A 27,741-nucleotide genomic window follows, 5' to 3' on the forward strand; every position below is an offset into this window, starting at 1 on the left:
CCATTATCACTGAACCCAATTTTTTACCATGCGAAAATTAATCACCCACAAATGATGGTTGACCCCCCTTGAGATCCAAGATGAGACAAAAAGAGCCCTCTTTCTTGGGCACAACAAAATTAATTAATTAATTAATTTTATTTATTTATCAATTTTTCTATACCATCATTCAGACATGCCATCACAAATTATCAGCCAGTATTTTCTTGAGACATGGAACCAGAGCCCTCAGACTGAGGAGCCTTGACAATGTACACTCCACTGCTTGCCTCTTCTGCAGAGAGTGGCAAGGAGACACCATGAACACATCCCAAGGAACACTGAGAAACTCCAGCGCATATCCATCTTGTATCACTTCCAAGTCTGATGTGATTTTGACCCACCTCTAATAAAAGAGAGAGAAGCAACCCCTTATCTCCTGTTCCTAGAGATGGGTCAGCAAACCTTCATTAGGAGGCTTGGGGGGGAGGGGGGTTCCGCTACCCGAGCCTGTGCCCCATCTGGGCTGAAAGGACTGAGACCTACTGAAAAGGATGATTCCTCTGAAAGGCCACTCCTCCTAACATGACCTCTCATGTTAAAGGAGCACTGTGTCTGCTTCTTAGCCTCTGGCAACAAAGGAACCAAAGTCTTGCCCCACTTATTGGCCATTTTCTCCACCTCGCTCCCAAACAAGAGCAAGCCTTTAAAGGGCAACTTTGTAAGGTTAGCCTTGGAGGTCACATCAGCCAACCAATTTCTCAGCTATAACTGATGCCTGGCCACTATTACCAAAGCCACCCCTTTGGTTAGGTGCGGACCAAATCGCAGCCCGCATCTACCAAAAAGGCGGCTGCTGGCTCCATAACTGCCCTGGAATTCACTCCATATTCATTGACCTCATAAGAGAGAAGTAAACAAAAGCTAGCCACCAAGGAACAAGAAGAAGCTATCTCGAAGGTCATCGCCACTGCTTTAAATGGTTGCTTAAAGATGGCCTTAAAGCTTCTATTATGCAAATCCTTCAAGGCCACTCCTCCCTCCATGGGGATAGTTGTCCACTTGGAGACGGCACACACAAGCGTGTCCACTTTCAGAAAATGCAACCGCTTTCTCACCACTGGATCCAGGGGGTACAGGCCTTCCAAGACTTGACCCTTTTTGAAATTAGCCTCCAGGGTGCTTCACTCAAGATCAAGAAACCAAAATGGGATTTTTCTTTGGCTCAGACATGAATCAGCCCCAGGCACACCCAGCATCTTTAATGTCTGGGAAATCAGAGCCGGTAACTCATTTTATTTATTTTATTTTTATTTATTTAGGTTTCTTCTATACCGGCATTCATGAACAGATCACATCATGCCGGTTTACATTCGAACAAGGGGTGCATAGAACAATAAAACTATAAACTGGTTCATCAGGGTTGCAGTTACAATGAAACAAGGTAATAAAACTGGGAGAAGAAGAGGAGAGCAGTATAGGTTAACATAAGTTAATTATTTACATTGCCAGGAGGCTGCATTGTTTGGGTGGAACTGGAGGTAGTTAAGAGTTGTCTGGGAAGGCTTGCTTAAATAACCAAGTCTTCAATCTCTTCCGGAACGTTGGTAAGCAGGGTTCCTGGCGCAGATTCGTGGGGATGGAGTTCCAGAGTGAGGGCCCTGCAGTCGAGAAAGCCCGGTCTCTTGAAGTTGTGTGCCGGGTTGATTTTGTGTTCGGTACCTGGAAGGATCCTCTGTAGGCTTCTCTGGTTGGTCTATGGGAGACATGTAGGCTAAACGGATATTGAAGGTCCAGAGCTGTAAGGTGATGGATGGACTTGTAGATGATGGTGATGGACTTGTAGATGATTCTGAAGTGAATGGGGAGCCAGTGAAGATTTTTTAAGATTGGTGTGATGTGGTCTCTTCTTTTGGAGTTTGTGAGAATTCTTGCAGCCGTGTTTTGTACCATCTGTAGGGGTTTGGTGTATGAAGATGGAAGGCCCAGAAGGATGGCATTGCAGTAATCTAATTTTGTGAAGATTATTGCTTGTAGAATAGTTCTAAAGTCCTGAAAATGGAAGAGTGGTTTTATCCTTTTCAACACTTGGAGTTTGTGAAAGCAGTCCTTAGTGGTGCGGTTTACAAAAGGTTTCAGGTTCATTTTATTGTCAATTATGGCTCCTAGGTCTCTGACTTGAGAAGATAGAGGGATGTTTGATGAGTGGCTGGAATAGTTATTGTTTTCTGGTGCAATAAGTATTAGTTCAGTTTTTGAGGCGTTTAGAATGAGATTCAGGCTGGAGAGTAGGTCATTGATTTTTGATCTGCAAGATTCCCAATATTCGAGGGTTTTGGCGAGGGATTCTTTGAGAGGGATTACTATCTGAACATCATCTGCATAGATAAGGTGTTTGAGTTTAAGATCTGTTAGGAGCTGGCACAACGGGACTAGGTATATGATGAACAAGGTGGGTGATAAGGAGGATCCCTGTGGGACTCCTATAGGTGCGTCATGACGGGAGGATTCTTTATTGTGGATTTTCACTTTGTAGCCTCTGTTAAGAACATAAGAACATAAGAAAATGCCATACTGGGTCAGACCAAGGGTCCATCAAGCCCAGCATCCTGTTTCCAACAGTGGCCAATCCAGGCCATAAGAACCTGGCAAGTACCCAAAAACTAAGTCTATTCCATGTAACCATTGCTAATGGCAGTGGCTATTCTCTAAGTGAACTTAATAGCAGGTAATGGACTTCTCCTCCAAGAACTTATCCAATCCTTTTTTAAACACAGCTATACTAACTGCACGAACCACATTCTCTGGCAACAAATTCCAGAGTTTAATTGTGCGTTGAGTAAAAAAGAACTTTCTCCGATTAGTTTTAAATGTGCCCCATGCTAACTTCATGGAGTGTCCCCTAGTCTTTCTACTATCCGAAAGAGTAAATAACCGATTCACATCTACCCGTTCTAGACCTCTCATGATTTTAAACACCTCTATCATATCCCCCCTCAGTCGTCTCTTCTCCAAGCTGAAAAGTCCTAACCTCTTTAGTCTTTCCTCATAGGGGAGTTGTTCCATTCCCCTTATCATTTTGGTAGCCCTTCTCTGTACCTTCTCCATTGCAATTATATCTTTTTTGAGATGCGGCGACCAGAATTGTACACAGTATTCAAGGTGCGGTCTCACCATAGAGCGATACAGAGGCATTATGACATTTTCCGTTTTATTCATCATTCCTTTTCTAATAATTCCCAACATTCTGTTTGCTTTTTTGACTGCCGCAGCACACTGAACCGACGATTTCAATGTGTTATCCACTATGACACCTAGATCTCTTTCTTGGGTTGTAGCACCTAATATGGAACCCAACATAGTGTAATTATAGCATGGGTTATTTTTCCCTATATGCATCACCTTGCACTTATCCACATTAAATTTCATCTGCCATTTGGATGCCCAATTTTTCAGTCTCACAAGGTCTTCCTGCAATTTATCACAATCTGCTTGTGATTTAACTACTCTGAACAATTTTGTGTCATCTGCAAATTTGATTATCTCACTCGTCGTATTTCTTTCCAGATCATTTATAAATATATTGAACAGTAAGGGTCCCAATACAGATCCCTGTGTCACTCCACTGTCCACTCCCTTCCACTGAGAAAATTGCCCATTTAATCCTACTCTCTGTTTCCTGTCTTTTAGCCAGTTTGCAATCCACGAAAGGACATCGCCACCTATCCCATGACTTTTTACTTTTCCTAGAAGCCTCTCATGAGGAACTTTGTCAAACGCCTTCTGAAAATCCAAGTATACTACATCTACCGGTTCACCTTTATCCACATGTTTATTAACTCCTTCAAAAAAGTGAAGCAGATTTGTGAGGCAAGACTTGCCCTGGGTAAAGCCATGCTGACTTTGTTCCATTAAACCATGTCTTTCTATATGTTCTGTGATTTTGATGTTTAGGAAAGTTGTTGAGGAAAGTTTTGAGCCATGTAAGGGCAGTACCTGCAATTCCAATGGATGTAAGTTGGTTTATGAGGCTTGCGTGGTTAACGGTATCGAAGGCGGCTGAGAGGTCCAACAGGATCAGTAGGAATGAATGACCTTTGTCAAGACCCAGGATCAGGTGGTCTGTCAGTGATACCAGGAGGGATTCTGTGCTGGACGCTTTGCGGAATCCGTATTGTGAGGGGAAGAGGATTTTGTTGTCTTCGAGGTAAGATTTGCGTGTTGACTAATTTTTCCATAATCTTAGCTATGAATGGTAGGTTGGCGATTGGACGGAAGTTGTTCGGGTCATTGGGGTCTGAGTTTGGCTTCTTTAGAAGTGGTTTGAGGGAAGCCATCTTGAGGTCATCTGGGTAGAAGCCTTGTGATAAAGAGCAGTTAGTGATGTCTGCTAGCGTTTGTGCTATGGCATCCGAGATGGACAATAGAAGTTTGGTAGGAATATGGTCTGCAGGGTGAGAGGAGGGCTTCATTTTGTTCAAGATTGATTGGATCTCTTTTGCTGAGGTGAGATCGAATGCATCCAGGTGCCAGGATTTGTTGTTTGTTCGTGGTGAAGAGGTCAGAAAAGAAGTGGTGGTGTTGGGCAGCTGAGTTACTAGCCTGCTGATTTTATCATGGAAATACTGGGCCAGTTCTTCGGCTTTAGCTTGTGCTTGATTGCTAGGGATAACTGGTGAGGTGGGTTGAGTGAGGTTGGAAACAAAGGAGAATAGGGCTTTGGCGTCAAAGACTAGATCGTGAATCTTGTGCGCGTAGAAGTCCTTTTTGGATCTGGAAGTGGAGGTTTTGTATTGGTGGAGTGCCTGTTTGTACGCTCCGAGTGTGCTCGTGGAGGGGGCTTTACGCCATTTACTTTCCTTCTGTCTTAAGCTATGTTTCAATTTTCTAAGCTCATTGGTGAACCAAGGTTGTCTTTTGTGCGAGTTTGTATTATGTTTTTTTGTTGTAAGGGGGCATAACTTGTTAGCTATGGTTTCCGTAATTTTGTTCCATGATAGGAGAGCTGTGTTAGGGTTGGTGAGATCTATGTTGGTGAGTTGTGGGATTAGGTGATTGCTGAGGTCTTCTAGGGAGCACGTTCTTCTATATTGGAAGGAGGTTTGGGTTCCTTGTGCCAGGCTTGTTTTATTTATTGTAAACTTGGTGGTGATAAGGGTATGATCTGACCAGGGAATCTTCTTGCATTTCAGCTGGGAGGGATGCTTGATGCCTGAATTGACGAAGATTAGATCAAGCGTATGGCCTGCTTTGTGTGTAGGTTTGTTGACTATCTGGTTGAAACCTAGGGCAGATAGTGCCAGGAGTAAAGATTCGCAGCTGGTTGAGGGATTTGGATCGTCAGCGTGTAAGTTGAAATCTCCCAGAATGATTGCTGGGGCGTCCAAATTGATGGTGGTAGTGATTAGCTCAATGATAGGCGAGGTATTGGTTTCTAAGAGCCCAGGTGGGGCGTAGACTAAAAGGATTTGAAGTTGATCTGAAGAGAAGAAGCCAATTTCCAGTTTAGGTTAAGATATGACAGAGTGTTGCTTGAAACCAAGGTCTTTTTTTGTTGCTAGTAGGATGCCTCCCCCTCTTTTTTTTGTCTGGGGAGGGAGAAGATGTTGTATTGCTGAGTTGGAAGTTGATTTATTATTGCGGTATCTGTGGGTTTTAGCCATGTTTCTGTTATGGCACATATGTCTGGTTTGGCTTCCAGGAGGTAGTCATTTTCTATAAAAGAACCACAACAATGTCCTATACAGTTCCAATCCCGGACGAATTTCCTCATCCTTCAAAGAGTAAAGATCGACTTCATCATCCATGCCATCTGAATCCCCATTGGGGAGACTGGCTGCCAATCTAGGTGTACTTCGGTGCTTAACCACAGCACCAGGCATGTGGGAGGTCACCACTTGCGACTTTGACCTGGCAAGATTGGTCGGGGCCGAGGACTGCACCTGAAGAAAAGATTGCAATACTTTAAAAAATTCCACCCAAGAAAAGGCAGAAGGATTCCTGCCAAAACCAGAAGGCACCTGTCCTGAGCTATCTTCCCCCACTGACGAACCAGTTAAGGGAATTTCAAAGTCAGGTGCTCAGGTAATTCTTCCTGAGCTTCTAAGCAGCACTGGCACAAGTTAGAGAGAAAGCAAGGCTGAGATGCCCGAATATGACAGGCAGCATAGAGGGTAAGGCACTTAGGTTTCTTAGCTATATTTATTTAGCATTCGTTTATATACCGAGGTATAGCAGACATTGCCTTCACTCCGGTTTACATAATAACAAACCAGTTACATTTAAATCCATAACAGTATAACAGTAAAAAATTGAATCAGAACAATAACTTAGTAATGGTCAATAAATACATTAAATATTAGAAAATATGATTGTATAAAAAAATCTTGTAGGGGGACGGTTGATACCGTAACAAAAGCGAGAAGGTTTCTGTGAGTCAGGGCGGTCGTCGTAGGAGGGGGATTGCTCACGTAGAATGGAACGTACAGAGGATGAAATCAAAGATTTATGTTCTGTTGTCATTAGGTGAGCAACCATTGTAGGACTGTGAGAGTAGCCAGGCTTTAAGTTCTTTTTTAAAAGATTTAACGTTTACTTGCGAATTGAGGTGATGAGGTAATGAGTTCCATAATTTTGGGCCGACGATGGAGATGGCTCTATTTCTTGTGGAGGATAATTTGGCTTGTGGTAATGAAGGAACATCCAGCTGAATTTTATATGTTGACCTTGTTGTACGTGATGAATTATGTAAATGTATAATATTGTCCAGGGCAGTGTAATCTACTTTATGAATTGTCTTGTGTAGGATTGTGAGGATTTTGTACTCTATTCTTTTTTCAACCGATAACCATTGTAAGTTGTAGAGTACTGGGGATATGTGGTCGGATTTTCTTTTGCCAGTCAGAATTCTGGCAGCTGCATTTTGGAGTAACTGCAGTGGTCTTAAGGTTGATTTAGGAAGGCCAATTAGAAGGGAGTTGCAGTAGTCTAAACTGGAGAAGATGAGGGCTTGAAGAATGGTTCTGAAGTCCTGGGGGTGAAGCAGTGGTTTTAGGTGTTTGAGAATTTGAATTTTGTGGAAGCCTTCTCTTGTTCTTGTTGTGATGTGTTTTTTGTAATTTAGTTCATTATCTAGCCAAATACCAAGGTCTTTAACGTTGTCTTTAAGAAGAATTTGAATGTTGTCGAATTGGAAGGGTGGAGTGGATGTTGTACCTGAGGTTTTTCTTGTCATTAAAATACATTCTGTTTTGCTCATATTTAAGCATAATCTTAGGTTGTTCAGCAATTTTCGTATTGCATCGAGGTGTGAAGCTGCTTTTGACATTGCGTCTTCTAAAGACAAAGTTATAGGAATGAGCAGTTGTATGTCATCAGCATACATATAGAAAATGATGTTAAGGCTTGAAAGGAGTTGGCATAAAGGTAGAAGGTAGATATTAAAGAGAATAGGTGATAAAGCCGACCCTTGAGGAACTCCTGTTTCCAGAGGTATGGCCTCTGATGAAATGCTGTTGTAGGAGACTTTGAAAAACCTGTTATTAAGGAAAGAGGTAAACCAGTTAAGGGTTTTTCCAGCAAGACCGATGGATTCCAGGCTAGAAATAAGCCTTTTGTGGTCCACTGTGTCAAAGGCTGCTGACAGATCAAGGAGGATCAGAAGATGATCTAGTTTGTTATCGAAGCCTCTTAGTAAGGTATCAGAAAGATTGAGTAGAAGGGTTTCTGTACTGAGGTTTTTCCTAAAACCGTGTTGTGTGGGAAATAGTATATTGTGGTCGTCAAGATGTTCGTTTAGTTGTTTCAGAACCGCCTTCTCTGTTAGTTTAGCAAAGAGGGGTAAGTTTGAAATTGGGCGGTAATTGTTTAAATCTTCTGGGTTCAGGTTTTTTTTCTTTAGTAGTGGCGTGATTGTAGCGATTTTTAATTTGGTAGGAAGCTCACCCTCTATAAGAGATTTGTTGATGATTGCTGCTATTGTTGGGGCAATGGGATGAGCGATTTCCTTTAACGCTCTGGTCGGGATGGTGTCCATGTCATGACGTGCAGGGTTTATTTTTTTCAGCATTTTCTCTGTTTCCATGTTGGAGATAGGATTGAATTCAAGCCAAGGACTTATGTTTGTTAATGTTTGCTTTTCTATGATAGATGGGGTGTTGAAGGCATCAGTAATTTTTGAAATTTTGTTCTTGAAGAAGATGGCTAAGTCTTGGCTCAAGTTTTTGGTTACAGTTGTATTGGGGTTGTTGTTTTCGGCGATGATGTTGTTTACTAAATTGAATAGGGATTTAGCTTTGTTGGCGGAGTTATTTATTTTTTTACCGTAATAATCACGTTTCGTGTTCTGAATAGTTTTTTTGTAGGCGGCTAGTTGTGTGCGGTATTTCTGCTGTAATAAGGGCTGTTTGTTTTTTTGCCATTCTTTTTCAATTTTCCTGAGGGCCGTTTTCATGTTTTTTAGAGTGGTGTTATACCAAGGGTTTTTGTGTTCTCTTTTATTCTTTAAACGTTTGATTTTCTCTGGGTTAATGTTGTTGGCGGTTTCTTCAGTAATTTGATGCCAGGATTGGATAGCGTTATTTATGTTAGAAAGGTCAAGATTAGTCAGCTGATAACCCAGTTCTTGTAGGAGAAGATCAGATTGAAATGGAGGTCGGTATTTGAAGAAATTTTGTGTATCCTTAGTGTTGGTTAAATTGAAATTTATTTGAGTCTTACATAGTAGTAGATGGTGATCAGACCAGGGGACTGGACTATGGAAAATTGAGGTATTTGAGAAGTAGCTATTAGTGAATATTAGGTCCAGTGTGTGACCTGCTTTGTGTGTGGGGTTGTGCACTTGTAGGAAGCAATTTAAGCTTGAGAGCATGTCTAGAAAGGTTTGGCAGTTTTGAGATCTTGGGTTGGTATCTATATGGAGGTTGAAGTCGCCAAGAATGATTGTAGGTTTTTTCAAGTTAATGTGGGTAATAAGGAACTCAAGGAGTGGAGAGATGTTACTATCGAGAAGTTTAGGAGGGCAATAGACAAGGCAAATTTGTAGGTTAGGAGAGTCGAATAGTGCTACTTCAAATTGTTTTGGGAGGTTATGTGGGATCATTTTCATTGAAAGATGTTTTTTGATAAGAAGGAGAAGACCGCCTCCTCTTCGGTAATTGCGAGGGATTGAGAAAGAGTATTAGGCGTTGTTGTCAAGTTGGTTCAGTAAGGCTTGATCGGTGTTTTTGAACCAGGTTTCTGTAATGGCGATGAAGTCAGGGTTTTTTTCTTGTAGAATATCAGATATTAACATGAATTTTTTGGTTAATGATTGTGCATTGATGAGGAGGAAGGTGATGCAAAGTAAGTTTTTGTTATTTTTTATTAGTGGGATGTTTATTAAGTGCTTGTGTCTATTTTGGTGATGAAGGTTAGTTGGTTTCTCCATCTTAAGAGTGTCAGTGCTAGAAGTTGAGTGAGGTCCAGGTGTTGAATGCTGGATGCTGAATGAGGTTGTCTGAGTCCAGGTTGAGGAGTGCTGGATGCTAGATGAGGTTGACTGAGGTCAGGTTGAGGAGTGCTGGGTGCTAGTAGAGGTTGATTGAGGTCAGGTTGAGGAGTGCTGGATGCTGATTGAGGTTGACTGAGTCCAGGTTAAGGAGTGCTGGATGCTAGCTGAGGTTGACTGATGTCTGGATGAGGAGTGCTGGATGCTAGTTGAGGTTGACTGATGTCTGGATGAGGAGTGCTGGATGCTGATTGAGGTTGACTGATGTCTGGATGAGGAGTGCTGGATGCTAGTTGAGGTTGTCTGAGTCCAGGTTGAGGAGTGCTGGATGCTAGTTGAGGTTGACTGATGTCTGGATGAGGAGTGCTGGATGCTGATTGAGGTTGACTGATGTCTGGATGAGGAGTGCTGGATGCTGATTGAGGTTGACTGATGTCTGGATGAGGAGTGCTGGATGCTGATTGAGGTTGACTGATGTCTGGATGAGGAGTGCTGGATGCTAGTTGAGGTTGTCTGAGTCCAGGTTGAGGAGTGCTGGATGCTATTTGAGGTTGTCTGAGTCCAGGTTGAGGAGTGCTGGATGCTAGTTGAGGTTGACTGATGTCTGGATGAGGAGTGCTGGATGCTGATTGAGGTTGTCTGAGTCCAGGTTAAGGAGTGCTGGATGCTAGTTGAGGTTGACAGATGTCTGGATGAGGAGTGCTGGAGGCTGATTGAGGTTGTCTGAGTCCAGGTTAAGGAGTGCTGGATGCTAGTTGAGGTTGACTGATGTCTGGATGAGGAGTGCTGGATGCTGATTGAGGTTGACTGATGTCTGGATGAGGAGTGCTGGATGCTAGTTGAGGTTGTCTGAGTCCAGGTTGAGGAGTGCTGGATGCTAGTTGAGGTTGACTGATGTCTGGATGAGGAGTGCTGGATGCTGATTGAGGTTGACTGATGTCTGGATGAGGAGTGCTGGATGCTAGTTGAGGTTGTCTGAGTCCAGGTTGAGGAGTGCTGGATGCTAGTTGAGGTTGACTGATGTCTGGATGAGGAGTGCTGGATGCTAGTTGAGGTTGACTGATGTCTGGATGAGGAGTGCTGGATGCTAGTTGAGGTTAACTGATGTCTGGATGAGGAGTGCTGGATGCTAGTTGAGGTTGACTGATGTCTGGATGAGGAGTGCTGGATGCTGATTGAGGTTGACTGATGTCTGGATGAGGAGTGCTGGATGCTGATTGAGGTTGACTGATGTCTGGATGAGGAGTGCTGGATGCTAGTTGAGGTTGTCTGAGTCCAGGTTGAGGAGTGCTGGATGCTAGTTGAGGTTGACTGATGTCTGGATGAGGAGTGCTGGATGCTAGTTGAGGTTGACTGATGTCTGGATGAGGAGTGCTGGATGCTAGTTGAGGTTTTCTGAGTCCAGGTTGAGGAGTGCTGGATGCTATATGAGGTTGTCTGAGTCCAGGTTGAGGAGTGCTGGATGCTAGTTGAGGTTGTCTGAGTCCAGGTTGAGGAGTGCTGGATGCTGATTGAGGTTGACTGATGTCTGGATGAGGAGTGCTGGATGCTAGTTGAGGTTGACTGATGTTTGGATGAGGAGTGCTGGAAAAAGTTCTAGTTGATGTGTTAGTCTGGTTGATGAGGGCTGGATGCAGATTGAAGAGATCATTATGAATGCGGCGAGAACAGATGGTGGAAAAGGATGGGCTGGATAGTGTCAGACGGTGGTAGAAGGAAGATTTTATAGGTATACCTATTCGCTAATCTTGCTTTGGGTCTTGGGTCTCACAAAGGGGCACACTAAGGGGCAAGCCCCTTAGGTTGCGCCCCTTCGGACGCGCGACGCCCGGCGCGCGACGCCGTCAGTGAGTGTTTAAATTTAAAGAGCTTGCCGCTGCCCTCTGATTGGCCGAGTGCCTTTTAGGGGGCGTGGTTTCCACTCACCGCGCTGAATTCTGCAGTTTCTCTCCTCTGCTATAGACACCATCAGTCTGTCAGTACGCTTAACAAGCGACTGAAAGGTGTGTGTCCAGCTGAATTTGCACCGTAAAAAATATGCATCCAAAATTTAAGCATACAATCCTGTGCTTGATAGGCACCCAAAAACTGAACACCCTCAATGCAGCCCAGATTGTGCGTACAGGCAAGCGCACACCTAAATTAGATGCCGTTACCAACCGAACACCCAAGCAAACGTCCAACTAAGCGTCCAAAAACTGGGTGCACAACTGGATGCACAACCAGATGCACTCACACAAAATGACGGTCCTGAAGAGGGCAGCCTAATGTGCAGGAAAATGTGTGGAAAACACCGCTGTGGCCTACCATGCGGCACTCAGAAAGAAGCCTAAGAGCAGGGCCTAGCCCAAAAGGGCTGCTTAACCCACCAAGCTGCCCACATCCCTTGAACTCCCTTGGGAATGGGAACGAACATTGTATCGGCGTGACGAGTACAGAAACCGGAGGAAGGAGGAAGCCCTACATGAGGTCAGCCCATCCCGGCTGAGTAAAGAGTCAGTCTCTAGCTGCGGAGGGAGTTGACATATACCATCACCGCCGTGCTCAGCTTCCTGAACCCGCTGCCTTTCAGCTATTTCAACAGCTAAGTCCATGCCAGCTGAAAAACCAGCTACTGGACCAAGGCACTCATCTGAGGGACCACAGAAATCACCTCAGGAATTCTCAACTGGGGGAGGGACCGTTTGGTAGCACTGCAGGAGATCACTGCAAATTAAATTTCCTTCTTTCTTTCTCCTTCTAAAACTTGAAGCAGTCTCCAATAGGGAGATGCACGTCCACAATTTGTTGGAGACGGAGAATACTCGCAGGCTGATGGCACTGTAGGGATATATACTGTGATGTCAGCTTTGCTCCGTCTCCATCTGCTGGTAAAGATGCAAAAACCACTGGTTCTGGATTCACCTGTCTAGACGCTAAGAAAGCACAAATATAACAGCATGAAGGTACTGTACTTATTCCAATTTCCCTGGGCCTGAAGTAAGTCACTGGTTTGTGAATTCAATGCTCTCAGCATACATGAGCATTAAGGTCAATACGTCTGACACATTCTTGCTGTACTTGCATAAAAAATCATTTATTTAACCTGGTTTTCCTTGGGAAAGTGGAATTCAGACTACAAATGCTATATTGCCTAGGCCTTTTTAAGTGTTAGGCGATTAATAAATTTTAATAAATACAAATACAAAATACAAATATTTCCGCAAATGATAAAGCAGTACATTAAATTTCTTCCCATCCCAACATTAATAAAATCAAATTATTTGATGCAAACATATTTTTTTGAGGAAGGTACCATCAAGAAAGACAAGAATCTTTATAGTAAATGCAAGCACATGTACCATGCTATGCACTTGTCTTCAACAGAACCTGCCATTTAACAGGAAAAGTGAAATAGAAACTTGAAAGGGTAGCAGGAATGCAGTCTGTATTTCTAGTACTGATTTGAACTTCAGACATTTACCTTTGAAACTCAAGTGTTTTAGAGTCATCCCTCCAGTACCACTGCCCCGTTGTTGGCTTTGTAAGCTATAAAAAGAAAAATAAATCATAATACCATTAATGAATATCTTATCTAACAGTAAAGCAGTAAAGTAAGAATGTTATTAATCTGATGTAACAAAACTGTTTTCTCTGACATGTTAAGACTGAGTGACATAGCTGAACGATTGCTGGGAAAGGTTTGACTTTTTGCCGACGATACCAAAATCTGCAACAGGATAGACAGACAAGAAGGCATGGAAAACTTAAGAAGAGATCTAGCGAAGCTCAAGGAATGTCTAGGGCAGAGGTGGCCAACTCCAGTCCTCAAGAGTCACAAACAGGTCTGGTTTTTGGGATAGCCACAATCAATATGCATGAGATAGATTTGCATGCACTTCCTTCATTATATACAAATAAATCTCATGCATATTGATTATCGATATCCTGAAAACCAGGCCTGTTTCTGGCTCTTGAGGACCAGAGTTGATCACCACCGGTCTAGGGTCTGGCAGCTAAGATTTAATGCTAAAAAATGCAGAGTAATGCATTTAGGCTGCAAAAACCCAAGGAAGAGGTACAGTAAGCACGAAAGAAGAGAGGGATCTGGGGATGGTATCTGATGATCTTAAGGTGACAGCAAAAGTTAGAAAGATGCTTGGCTGCATTCGGAGAGGATGGTCAGCAGAAAAAGGAGGCAATATTGCCCCTGTATAGGTCCTTGGTGAGATCTCACTTAGAATACTGTGTGTAATTCTGAAGACCGCACCTTCAAAAGGATATAAACTGGTTGGATTCAGTTCAGAGGTTGGCTACAAAATGATTCTAAAGCATATGGGGATAGACTCAAAGATCTAATCATGTAAACCCTGAAGGAAAGGCGAGATAGAGGAATTATGATAGAGACATTTCAATATCTCAAAGATTTCCATGCTCAGGAGGTGAGCCTCTTTTAACGGAAAGGAGGCTCTAGAACGAGGGGGTCATGAGAGGAAAGAGACCAAAATGATGTGGGGTCTGTTTCAAAAGCCCTATGAGGAGAGGATGAAGGATCTAAATATGTACACCCTGGAGGAGAGAAGGTGCAGGGGCAGATATGATACAGACCTTCAGATACCTGTCAGGTGTTAACGATGCACAACCTTCAAACATTTTCCACTGGAAAGGAAAGTGTAGAACTCTGGGACATAATATGAAACTCCAGGGTCAGGAATATTTCTTCCTGGACAAGGTGGTGGATGCCTGGAATGCCCTCTCAGAAGAGGTGGTGAAGACAAGAACAGTTAATGAATTCAAAAGGGCATGGGATAAACCAGAGCTTTCCAAAGTGTGTGTCGCGACACTTTAGTGTGTCGCCTGCAGTGTGCCGGTGTGTTGCGCAAGCCCGGTGCACGTGAGGGGGCAGAGCAAGTGGTAGGTCAGGGGGAGCCAATGCAGCCGCCGGTGGACCTCGTCCCACTGGCGGCTGAGAGCTACAGCTGTGCTGTGGCAGGAAGATCGGCAGCCCAAAGAAAAAGGTTGCGTCCAATGCAGGTGCTCCTCCTCCTTCCTGCCCGCGTGGACCCGGAAGAAAACGTTGTCGGAGCCGCACAGGCAGGAAGGAGGAGGAGCATCAGACGCGTGCAGAGGAGCAGCGCTTACGGGCCACCGCGAATCTCGTCACAGCGGTCTGAGAAGAGGAGGAGGCCCAAGAAGATCAGGGCCACTGCAGAGCCCATCCTGCGGCGACCCGTGAAGAGGAGACCCAGAGGTGAGAGAGAGGCTGAGGGCATGTAGTGTGTGTGTGTGTGTGTGTGTGTGTGTATGAGATGAGTTGAGAGACTGTGTGGGAGTGAGGACCTGAATGTTTTCAGAGACAGCATGTGAGAGCGAGACAGCATGTGACAGTGTGAGCCTGTGCTTGAGCAAGACAGCATGTGGGAGTGAGAGAGAGCCTGTGTGTGTGAGTCAGACAGCATGTGCAAGAGAGAGACTAAGTATATGAATGACTATATGAGAGAGAGCATGTGAGAGTGAGAGCCTGTGTGTGTGTGTGATAGAGAGAGAGAGAAAGCATGTGAGAATGAGAACCGGACTGTGTATTTGAGGGAAGAAGCTAGATGGAGAGAAAAGAAATAGAAAAAAAGAGAATATAAAAGGAATTGGCAAAAAAATAAGAAAGGGAAGGTGGAACAAAAAAACCTGTGACCAACTGATTAGAAAACTAAGATCAGACAGCAAAGGTAAAAAAATATAAATTACTTTTTATTGATTGGCACATGTAATCTTTGGTAATGTGCAAGAGTAGCACTTTCTCTATGCGGATCTCACAATGTACGAGATCAGCATGGAGGAAGTGGAAACCCATGGGGCCTGCACAGAGGAAGCAGCAGAATGGGCTTCAGTGTCAGTAGCAGCAATCAGCGCCTCCCCAATAGCCATGTAGCAGCAGTGACAGTGGCAGCAGAGGAATGAGAGAGGCTCTGAGGTTGCTGGCAAAAGAAAGAGAGGGGGTCTGCCTTTAGTGTGTGCATGTGTATGAATGGGAGTCTGCCTGGGGGTGTATGTGTGTGAATGCATGGGTACCTGCCTGAGGATGTGTCTGTTTATGAGAATGAATGGGTGTCTTCCTGGGGGTGTATGTGTGAGAATAGGTGCCTGCCTGTATGTGGTGTATGTGTGCGTGAGAATGAATTGGTGCCTTCCTGGGGGATCTGTGTTTGTGAGAACGAATGTGTGCATGCCTGGGGATGGTGAGGGAGTGGTGTGAAAATGAATGGGAGCCTGCCTGGGGGTCAGTGTGTGTGTGTAAGAATGACTAGGAGCTTACCTGGGTGTGTGTGTTTGTGTGAGAATGAATGGGAGCTTGCCCATGTGTGTGTTTGTGTGTATGTGAGGGAGCCAGAGAGAGTGAGAGCATGAGTGTGTATGAGAAAATCCAGGGGAGTAAGAGTGTGTGTGTGTGTGTGTGTGTGTGTGTGTAGGGGGAGAGAGTATCTTAGAGCCTGAGAGTATGTCAGTGTCTGTGAGAGCGAGAGGTTATGGTGGGTATAAGAGCATGAATGTGTATGTGACAGTGTATGTGTGAGAGAGAATGGACATGTGAGTATGTGTGAGAGAGAGAGGATAACCTTCTAATCCTCGAAATTATCAGGGTGCCTGGAAATCAAGAGCTCCCACGTATGGATAGCAGGGGCTTTTTAAAATCCTTATTTTTAATTATTGGATGTTATTTGATATATGTGCTGTTTTGAAATATTTTATTGGTGTTTGATAAATTGTAAAAAATGTATATGATTTTACTTAATAGAAATTCTATTTATCAGTAGTTTTAAAATATTCTTTTATTAGTATGGTTTTATTATTATAACTGATGCTTTATGTTTCTTGATTTTATTTGTTTTATGAGGAAGGGTGGTTCTGTTTTTCCATTGTTAATACAATGGGGTTTCCATTTCAGTTTTTGTCTAATTTGTGCTCCTTTATTTTGTAATCTGTATTTGGTGAGGGTCTGTCTCTGCTCTGAGTGTGTGACCATGATGAGAGATTCTGCTAGCATAGGGATCTATAGCAATCGGATTTGTTTTGTTTCCTCAGTAGGTGGTGTATTTGTATTTTAGGACCCAGTGCAATATTTACCCTTGCTTTTTCACAGGTAGGGCTATTGTTGTTTGAGTCCTTGGTGTTATTACTGTTATGTTACGATGGGATTGCAGTATAGATTTTGAGTGTCTTTTTTGCGGGATTTTGTGTTAGTTCACAATGGGGTAGATTTTCAGAGCCCTGCTCGCCTAAATCCGCCCAAAACCGGGCGGATTTACGCGAGCAGGGCCCTGCGCGCCGGTGAGCCTATTTTACATAGGCTCACCGGCGCGCGCACAACCCCGGGACTCGCGTAAGTCCCAGGGTTTTCGGAGTGGGCGTGTCGGGAGGCGTGTCGGGGGGCGGGGCCGGATTGCGCGGCGTTTCGGGGGCGTGCCGGCAGCGTTTTGGGGGCGGGTACGGGGGCGTGGCTACGCCCCGGGGCGGTCCGGGGGCGTGGCCTCGCCCTCCGTACCCGCCCCCAGGTCGCGGCCCGGCGCGCAGGGGTCCCGCTCGCGCGCGGGGATTACGCCTCCCTCTGGGAGGCGTAAATCCCCCGACAAAGGTAGGATCGGGGTTTAGACAGGGCCGGGCGGGTGGGTTAGGTAGGGGAAGGGAGGGGAAGGTGAGGGGAGGGCAAAGGAAAGTTCCCTTCTAGGCCGCTCCGATTTCGGAGCGGCCTAGGAGGGAACGGGGGTAGGCTGCGCGGCTCGGCGCGCGCAGGCTATACGAAATCGATAGCCTTGCGCGCGCCGATCCAGGATTTTAGCCGATACGCGCGACTATGCGCGTATCTACTAAAATCCAGCGTACTTTTGTTTGCGCCTGGAGCGCAAACAAAAGTAGGCTGTTCGCGCTCGTTTGAAAATCTACCCCAATGTGTCTGGCAGTGGAAGGTGTTTGTGCTGCTGTTACTGTGAGGTGACACCAGAATTTGAAAATATCTTTTAGTATGATGAGCTGAAAGGGAAACATCCAAGCTCCATTGTTTGGGGGAATTTCAGTGGATGCACAGAGTTACAGAACTGGAGGTGCAGGATTTATATTGACATTCTGTCCCTTCCTATAAATTCCAGTCTTCACTCTCATAGCCATATAGAATTAGTTGAATGAGGCTATCAAATAATTTGATAGTGTGAAACTGGCCAGCTTTTTAAAATTACGCAGAAGACCCTTTGGACTTTTTTATTAACACCAAATATTCAAAAGCTGTGTTCATCCCATCAAGCTCATACATCTCATTAAAGAGGTAAATTGAATAACACAATAATTTTGTTTTATTATTGTTACTCATAAATTATAACAATAATCTTGGAATATTATATATTTTTAATATAAATGAAAGGTTTTCACCAGATAGGTTGTGTCGTGAAACATTTTATTTATGTATATATTTAAGGAAACATACATAAATTGTCGAAAATCATTTCGTTCGTTTAACCTTTAACGTCTTGTTTGCTAGTAGACTGAATTACTGTGTCACGAAATTATTTTTGTCTAAAAAGTGTGTCACCAACATGAAAAGTTTGGAAAGCTCTGGGATAAACACTTGAAGAAAGGGATGGTATAACATTTCTGCATCAGGGTAACCCGCATGGAGCGGCAGTTACCACAAAAAGCAAATTACGGACAGACTAGATGGCCCATTTGTTCTTTACCTGCTGTATTAACAGAGTTAAGGTGAGTATTTGAAATAAATGTTACTAAAGTACAATGCTGATGTTCTTTCTGTGTGTATAGACAGATATAAACCTGTCCTTGAAGAGAAAGACCATCCAGTTCACCCTCTTTTTGAGGAGTAACCTGTGGCACCCTCAACTCTAGGAAGTCATCTTCCTTCTACAAATTATTTGTCACTATTATCAATCTCATACTTACCGACGGTTCTATTCCAATTGACATTTTCTCTTTTCCTTCTTCAGAAAAGATAAAAGTACCCTGATTCTCGGCAGATTGTAAGGTCTGTAAGTGAGAACTGATTTATTGCTTTAAAAGCTGTTATCTGTTGTTTTTCATGTTCTCGTAGCTTTACAGTTCAAAAGTTTGAATCAAGAACTTTTCCGCACAAAATAAATATTTGTATTTAATTTAAATTTCTTTTGCGTATATGAACTATTTTAGATCTAATTCTTGACGGAGCGCAGGATTGGGTGAGAGTGTTAATGGTGGTGGGGCCGCTTGGTAATAGTGAACATAACATGATTAAATATGAATTAGTGACTGGAAAGGGGATACTAAGTAAATCCATGGCTTTAGCACCACACTTTCAAAAGTGAAACTTTGATAAAATGAGAAAAATATTTAGAAAAATACTGAAAGGTGCAACTGCAAAGTGTTACAGGAGCGCTGGAGGCGGCCCCATTTCTGAAAAGATAGTGTACCCTTGGACCACAATGCGACCGCAGAGGAGCTCCGAGGAAGCGCCGAGGCAGGCGAGACATGTCCAAGCACTGGCGGACAGGCTGGCGATGAGAAGCCCTGGCCTCTGCCGAACCTGAACGCATCAAAGAGACCCAGCAATGCAATGTTGGTCTCTGGGGTAGCCCTCCGGCCACTCGATAGCCCTTTCAGACCTGCTGTATAGGAACAGCAGATGCGACAGGACGGACAGAGGCTGAAGACAGGAACAAACAGTCTCAGACTCAGGATACTTGAAGGACTAAGATGAAGACTCAGGTTGCTTGGAGATTCAAACGAGGTTCAAGATCAAGGAGTACTGAGTAGGTACTACCACGCCGTGCGCCCTACACAGCCAGTCAAGGCAGGTCACAGACCACACGGATGACGAGGCAGGCTCCAGTCTCAGGACAAGACGAAGTCTCTGGCGAGGCCTACACCGAGGCACGCCCTCCACATCCAGTCAAGGCAAGGCACGGGACACATAGGAATGGAACAGGTTCAAGCAGAGTCTTAGGCATGGACAGAGGCAGACGCAAGGAACTCCAAAGACTTGGACAGGATTCAGAGTTGGACCTCAGGATCCAAGACTCAGAACAAGGGACTCTGAGCAGCAGCTCGGAGCAAGGAACTCGGAGTAAGGACTCGGAGCTTGGAACCCAAAGCTTGGAGTATTAAAAGCAGGGATCTTCCGAGGGCTTGCGCTGCTGAGAAGGACATCTGGATAAGAGATCATCTGGACACAAGGAGATCTGAAGGACGAGAAATCTAGAATATCAGGAGATTTGAATAGAAGGACCAGAGGAACATCAGGACATCTGGAACTTCAGGGGATCTGGAAGATAGGACATATAGGATGTCCTATCTTCCAGGCTACAAGTACCTAGCAAGTACCCAAACACTAAGTTGCTCCCATGCTCTGATGCCAGTAGTAGCAGTGGCTATTTCTAAGACAACTTGATTAATAGCAGTTAATGGACTTCTCCTCTATGAACTTATCGAAACCTTTTTTAAACCCAGCTACACTAACTGCACTAACCACATCCTCTGGCAACAAATTCCAGAGCTTAACTGTGCGTTGAGTGAAAAATAATTTTCTCCTATTAGTTTTAAATGTGCTACTTGCTAACTTCATGAAGTGCCCCCTAGTCCTATTATCCGAAAGAGTAAATAACTGATTCACATTTACCCATTTATTATTTATTTATTTTATTTAACATGTTTTGTATACTGTCATTCGGTTTCGCCATCAGAACGGTTTACAGTACCATTTACATCAGAACACCATCAGAATGGTTTACATTCTAGACCTCTCATGATTTTGAAGACTTCTATCACATCCCCCCTCAGCTGTCTCTTCTCCAAGCTGATCAGCCCTAACCTCTTTAGCCTTTCCTCATAGGGGAGCTGTTCCATCTCTTTTATCGTTTTGGTCGCCCTTCTCTGTACCTTCTCCATCGCAACTATATCTTTCTTGAGATGCGGCGACCAGAATTGTACACAGAATTAAAGATGCAGTCTCACCATGGAGCGATACAGAAGCATTATGACATTTTCCGTTTTATTAACCATTCCCTTCCTAATAATTCCTAACATTCTGTTTGCTTTTTTGACTGTTGCAGCACACTGAGCTGACGATTTCAATGTATTATCCACTATGACACCTAGATCTTTTCCAAGGGTGGTAGCTCCTAATATAGAACTTAACATGGTGGAACTACAGCATGTATTATTTTTCCCTATATGCATCACCTTGCACTTATCCACATTAAATTTCATCTTCCCTTTGGATGCCCAATCTTCCAGTCTCACAAGGTCCTCCTGCAATTTATCACAATCCACATGTGATTTAACTTCTCTGAATAATTTTGTATCATCTGCAAATTTGGTTACTTCACTCGTCATATTCCTTTCCAGATCATTTATAAATATATTGAAAAGCACCAGTCCAAGTACAGATCCCTGAGGCACTCTACTGTTTACCCTTTTCCACTGAGAAAATTGACCATTTAATCCTACTCTCTGTTTCCTGTCTTTTAACCAGTTTGTAATCCATGAAAGGACACCGCCTCCTATCCCATGGCTTTTTAGTTTCCTTAGAAGCCTCTCATGAGGACTTTGTCAAATGCCTTCTGAAAATCCAAATACACTACATCTACCGGTTCACCTTTATCCACATGTTTATTAACCCCTTCAAAAGAAGAAGCAGATTTGTTAGGCAAGACTTCCCTTGGGTAAATCCATGCTGACTGTGTTCCATGGTATCTGAAATAGCATTTTTTTGAACTAAATGTTATGATTCTCCAGTTTTTTCTGTCCTTTATTTCCTGGCTACTCTAGCCCCCAAGTTCATTCTCCCTGTTATTTGTACCTGCGCTTCGGTCTTCCTGTTATATGGTTATGTTCAGTTAATCCCTAAGTTTGATGTAAACCGGCCTGATATGAAGCTTGTCATGAAGTTCGGTATAGAAAAATGTTAAATAAAAAAATAAATAAAATGTCGGAACATTGGAGCTTGACAGGACGAAGACACGAGATCCGACAAGAGACCAAAACGAAGACAAGGAATTCCCACAAAGAACAGAATGCGTAGGAGTAACCGAGATGACAAAAAGTCCAGGAGTGGACTCACTCTTTCCGAAGGCAATGAAGCAATGAAGAAAGGCCCTTCTTATAGGGCTGAAAAGGAACACCCACGATGAAGTCATCAGGAGGGGCCGCAGGACTACTCCCACCACGGGCCCTTTAAGAATTGAAGATCCATATCCCCCTCCGATTACACCATTCAACAAGACCGACAAGAGATGCTTACAAAGGATCACTTCAAGTACCTCCAGCCAAAACTACCAGACACATCACGCTTAGAGATCGGGCATTCTCCACAGCCGGTCCAACTTTATGGAACTCCATTCCCCCGGATCTTAGAATGGAACCCAGCATCTCAACATTCAAGAAAAGACTCAAGACGTGGCTGTTCACGCAGGCCTTTCCTAACTCCAACACTATGTAACTCCCATCAATCATCACGCTCCGCTAGTAATAGCGTTAATAGCCACCTCTTACAATGTTATTTATACATATATATAATTATCTGATCTTCATTTTCCTTCTCACTCCAAGTTATTGATTTCCTTGTTATATGTAACTGCTTTTCTGCACCATTGTTCAAATTGTAAAGTTTGTTATAATTGCACCCCTGTTTCTTGTGAACCAGCATGATGGGACTACCGTCTTGAATGTTGGTATATAAAAAAAACTTAAATAAATAAATAAAAATAAGAGAGGCACGGCCTTGTGCCTAAGGCAGAACCCTGGAGAGCGACCCCCGCCACAACACAGAGCAGGAGCAGGACCAGGATGCAGAACAGGCCCCGACGCTGGAGGCGGCCTCCCGCCGCAGAGGAGGGACCGACAGCGGCCTCCGGGCCGTGTGGGGACACCATCAGCGGCTTCCTGGCAGCAAGGACTCACCAGGATGGCTCCCTGTCGCCGGACAACAGCAGGAATGTCGGTGGTCTCTGGGCTGCGTGGGGACGCCGTCGGCAGCCTCCTGGCCGCAAGGGCTGCACCGGAGCGGCTCCAGCCGCACAGAAAGAGCATCGGCAGCCTCTGGGCCACGGAGGAAGGGAGAAAAAGAGGTGAGAGGCTGCCCGCGGTCCAACACAAAGGTTATGAGTGTACAACAGGTATGGACATTGTTAAAAAAATACCATCTTAGAAGCACTAAGAAAGATGAAAGATGCATTAAGAAAGATAGAAGGAAGGCCAAAGGATTGCCACTATGGTTGAAAGGTGAAGTGAAAGAGGCTATTTTAGTCAAAACATATTCCTTCAAAAATAAGAAGGATCCATCTGAAGAAAATAGGAAAAAGTATAAGCATTGGCAAGTTAAATGTAAAACATGCTAAAAGAGAATTTGAAAAGAAGTTGTCTGTTCAGGAAAAAACTTATAATAAAAACTTTTTTCAATATATCTGAAGCAGGAAGCCTGCAAGGGAGTCAATGGGACCATTAGATGACTGAGGGATTAAAGGGGCACTTAGGGAAGATAAGGCCATTGCGTAGAAACTAAATAAATTCTTTGCTTTAGTGTTTACTGAAGAATATGTTGGGGGACACCCATTTCAGAGATGGTTTTCAAGGGTGATGATTCAGATGAACAGACCCAAATCACGGTGAAACTGGAAGATGTGGTAGGTCAGATTGACAAACTGAAGATTAGCAAATCACCTGAACTGGATGGTATGCATTCCAGGGTTCTGAAAGAACTCAAAAATGAAATGTCAGATCTACTGCAAGTAATTAGTAACCTATCATTAAAATCATCCATTCTACCTGAAGACTGGAAGGTGGCCAATATAACCCCAATATATAAAAAGGGCTCCAGAGGTGATCCAGGAAACTATACATCGGTGAACCTGACTTAAGTGCCAGGAAAAATTGTGGGAACTATTATAAAGAATAAAATCACAGAACATATAGACAGACATGATTTAATGGGACAAGCCAGCATGGATTTACCCAAGGGAAGTCTTGCCTCACAAATCTGCTACATTTTTTTTTGAAGGAGTGAATAAGCATGTGGATAAAGGTGAACCAGTAGATGTAGTGTATTTGGATTTTCAGAAAGCATTTGACAAAGTCCCTGATGAGAGGCTTCTAAGAAAACTAAAAAGTCATGGGATAGAAGGCAGTGTCCTTTCATGGATTACTAACTGGTTAAAAGACAGGAAACAGAGAGTAGGATTAAATGGTCTGTTTTCACAGTAGAAAAGGGTAAATAGTGGAGTGCCTCAGGGATCTGTACTTGGACAGGCACTTTTCAATATATTTATAAATGATCTGGAAAGAGGTACTATGAGTGAGGTGATCAATTTTGCAGATGACACAAAATTATTCAGAGTAGTTAAATCACAAGCGGATTGTGATAAATTGCTGGAGGACCTTGCGAGGCTGGAAGATTGGGCATCCATACTGTAAATGAAATTTAATGTGTAGAAGTTCAAGGTGATGCATATAGAAAAAAATAACCCATGCTGTAGCTACACAATATTAGGTTTTATTTTAGGAGTTACCACCCAAGTAAAAGATCTGGGATTCATAGTTGATATTACATTGAAATCTTTGACTCAGTGTTCTATGCCGGTCAAAAAAGCAAACAGAATGTTTGGAATTATTAGGAAGGGAATGGCAAATAAAATGAAAGACGTCATAATGCCTCTGTATTGCTCAGTGGTTAGACCACACTTTGAATACTGTGTCCAGTTCTGGTCAACGCATCTCAAAAAAGATATAGTTGTACTGGAGAAAGTACAGAGAAGAGTGACCAAAACAATAAAGGACATGGAACGGCTCCCCTATGAGAAAAGGCTAAAGAGTTAGGGCTGTTCAGTTTGGAGAAGAGGTGGCTGAGAGGGGATAGGATAGACGTGTATAAAATCATGAGAGGACTAGAACAGGTTATTTACCCTTTCAGATACAAGAACTAAGGGATACTCCATGAAGTTAGCAAGTAGCACATTTAAAAAAAATCAGAGAAATTTTTTTTCACTCAAGGCACAATTAAGCACTGGAATTTGTTGCCAGAGGGTGTGGTTAAGACAGTTAGTGAACTGGGTTTAAAAATGAGTTGGATAAGTTCCTGGAGGAGAAATCCATAAACTGCTATTAATCAATATGTAATAGCCACTGCTTGTTGCCAGTTATTTAATGTTTGGGTACTTGCCAGGTACTTGTCACTTGGCTTGGCCACTGTCGGAAACAGGATACTGGGCGTGATGGACCATTGGTCTGACCCAGTATGGCATATTTTATGTTCTTATGAACTGATTTGTAGATTCAAATAAATTCAAAATGCACATAGGCTCATTTCTTTTTTCGGAACGTACAACGGAAACTTTTCCTTCCAGGGCAGTCAGGCATTGATTTGAGGATGGTATCACTCCACAGATCACTCGAAACCGCGACTGAAGACTTCCTTGTCTTCTCTGTGCAAATTAGGGCCAGTTGTACTTTTTCCCCAGGACCCTGCCGCTCAGTTCGAGAAAAGTTAATTTATAGAAACTTACGCCTTCCATGCTCTGCAGAAAGGTCAGTCAGCGCCTGCGAGAACATCCGCCCCAGCCCGGCGGCTCATTTCTCCAGCCATTGTTTATGGTGACGTCAGTTGATGCCTTGGCAACCCTCGAGCGGGAGGAGCCGAGCCCGCGGTAAAGCTCTTTGCCAGCTTGGTGATTATGATCAACCCAATGGAGAATGTTAACATTGGAGCGCGGCAATAATAATTTCGTTAAAATTTCTATTTGGCGACTTCCCCACAATTTTGAAATCTCCATTGGGCTTTCTACTTGGGAGGACTAAACAGTACTAGAAGTACTGCAGAAAAATGTGTTTAAGCAGCGCCCCGAGTCTTTGGGCTTCCCGATCACGTTTTCGTTTGCACAGACCAATCCCATGCAGAAAGGGCCCAGGCGTTAGCTAAACTGTGTAAGGACCCAGCCAATAGGAAAACGGAGGGTGGGGCAGGAGAACTGGAAGGCAGGTAAGAGGCGTAGGACTGGAGAGGTCACGTGCTTGTATTGGGTCTCCCCGCTGTCCTTTCCATAGGGATTGCCCCTGGGACTGCGGGAGTGAATGTAGGTGCCGGGCTGGCAGCAAGCATAAGAACGTTACTCAATGATGTCATAGGATAGTTGTTTGCCAGCTGGCTCGGGGGGAGCTGAAAACGGTCGCTCAGTGTTGAGCACGCTCACAGCCAACCTCTCCTGGCCGCGGGATCCAATATTTAAATTAGGGGGTCGCTCAAAAAAAGGAGGCGCTAGGGAAAATGTGTGCGTCCCTAGCGCCTCCTTGGCATTGGGCACACAGGAGAGGTGGTTCACAGTGTGGGTTCGGAAAAGGAGGCTCAATCTAGGCGCGTCCGTTTTCTCCCACTACTGGCATAGGACATACACCGTCCAGCCCGTGTATCTTGTGCATCTTGTGTGTATCTATTAGGCATCCAGAATTTTTTTTCAAAAACGTATTTTAGCTAAATCTGCTTTATTTGATTCCTCCTACTTAGTATCACTACTGTAATTTTATAGTTTTTTATTTCATAAGAACATAAGAAAATGCCATACTGGGTCAGACCAAGGGTCCATCAAGCCCAGCATCCTGTTTCCAACAGTGGCCAATCCAGGTCATAAGAACCTGGCAAGTACCCAAAAACTAAGTCTATTCCATGTTACTGTTGCTAATGGCAGTGGCTATTCTCTAAGTGAACTTAATAGCAGGTAATGGACGTCTCCTCCAAGAACTTATCCAATCCTTTTTTAAACACAGCTATACTAACTGCACTGACCACATCCCCTGGTAACAAATTCCAGAGTTTAATTGTGCGTTGAGTAAAAAAGAACTTTCTCCGATTAGTTTTAAATGTGCCCCATGCTAACTTCATGGAGTGCCCCCTAGTCTTTCTATTATCTAAAAGAGTAAATAACCGATTCACATCTACCCGTTCTAGACCTCTCATGATTTTAAACACCTCTATCACATCCCCCCCTCAGCCGTCTCTTCTCCAAGCTGAAAAGTCCTAACCTCTTTAGTCTTTCCTCGTAGGGAAGCTGTTCCATTCCCCTTATCATTTTGGTCGCCCTTCTCTGTACCTTCTCCATCGCAATTATATCTTTTTTGAGATGCGGCGACCAGAATTGTACACAGTATTCAAGGTGTGGTCTCACCATGGAGCGATACAGAGGCATTATGACATTTTCCGTTTTATTCACCATTCCCTTTCCCTCGTTCTATTATGGATGTTTAATACTATTGTAAACCGTTTTGATTAAATTTATATTTTGTAAAAGTGGTATATAAACACTTCTACATAAATAAATAAAATAAATACTATTAGAAGGAATTCACAGAGAGCAGGATTTTTCTTTTTTTGCAATGCGCCCTTGAGCATAACGTTGCAATGGGTGCATTGGCTGAGTGGGAAATTTTTTGCATCGCAAGGATTAGCTAATAGCCTCATCTACATGGAATTTACATGTGATGAGCACTATTAGCTATGCAGTGATTTGGACGCGCTAATCCCCGTATTGCATCGGTGGTTATGGACGCATGTCCAAAACACACGTCCAGTCCCATGTTAAACTGTGCGCTAGCCGCTGCGCACTGTATTGCATTGGCCCCTATCAGGGCCGGTGCAAGGGGATTAGGCTAACCTTCTCCCTTGCTCATCCACCCCTCCCAGTCATGCCACCACCCCCTGGTCTCAGCCCCAACTCCTACCTCATTCTCGATCACGCCCGCCGATTATGTGGTTTTCCGGGTCGCGAGTAGGTTGGGCACTGCTCGCGGCCCTGCCAAATCTCCACTCCTCTTTGCCGCCGCTTGCGGCCCCATATGGCTCACACCCAGTGGCGCACCAAGGGTCTCCGGCGCCCGGGGGCTAATGCATTTGTGTGCCTCTCCAGTGTCCCCTCCCCTTAATCCTTCTTGTACTAATGCTTAAGGTCTCAGAAAATCAGTGGCATCTCTAGACAGAAGAATTGGGGGGTGGGGGTGCCAAAATGACATTTCTTTACCACACCCACCTCTATAGCATGGATCCTGCTTTAAAATTGGTTATAAAAAAAAAATAATAAAAAAGTCCAAAGGGTCTTCTGCGTAATTTTAAAGAGCGGGCCAGTTTCACACTCCTAGTAAAACTACTATAAACAACAATAACCCTACCTGTGAAAAAGCAAGGGTAAATATTACACTGGGCCCTAGAATACCAATACACCACCTACTGAGGAAACGAAACAAACCCAATTGCTAAAGATCCCTGTACAGACACTACATGCTAGCAG

The 27,741-nt window shown here is 43.8% G+C and overlaps 1 protein-coding gene across 3 annotated transcripts in view; it reads right to left on the bottom strand.

Annotated features, from left to right (window-relative positions):
- The window catches only part of PPP1R36 (protein phosphatase 1 regulatory subunit 36), a 230,585-nt gene extending 205,463 nt beyond the window's left edge, over positions 1–25,122 (bottom strand). For all 3 annotated transcript variants that reach the window (XM_029598105.1, XM_029598104.1, XM_029598106.1), the window contains exons 1-2: positions 24,973–25,122; positions 12,930–12,994 (exon numbers count right to left, since the gene is read on the bottom strand). In XM_029598105.1, the coding sequence (XP_029453965.1) occupies positions 12,930–12,994; positions 24,973–24,981 (74 nt within the window). In that variant the 5' untranslated portion in view covers positions 24,982–25,122. The remainder of the gene's footprint in view (positions 1–12,929; positions 12,995–24,972) is intronic.
- Positions 25,123–27,741: the final 2,619 nt, after the last annotated feature.

The sequence above is a fragment of the Rhinatrema bivittatum genome, chromosome 4 (genome assembly GCF_901001135.1).
Source record: "Rhinatrema bivittatum chromosome 4, aRhiBiv1.1, whole genome shotgun sequence".
Classification (NCBI taxonomy): Eukaryota; Metazoa; Chordata; class Amphibia; order Gymnophiona; family Rhinatrematidae; genus Rhinatrema; species Rhinatrema bivittatum.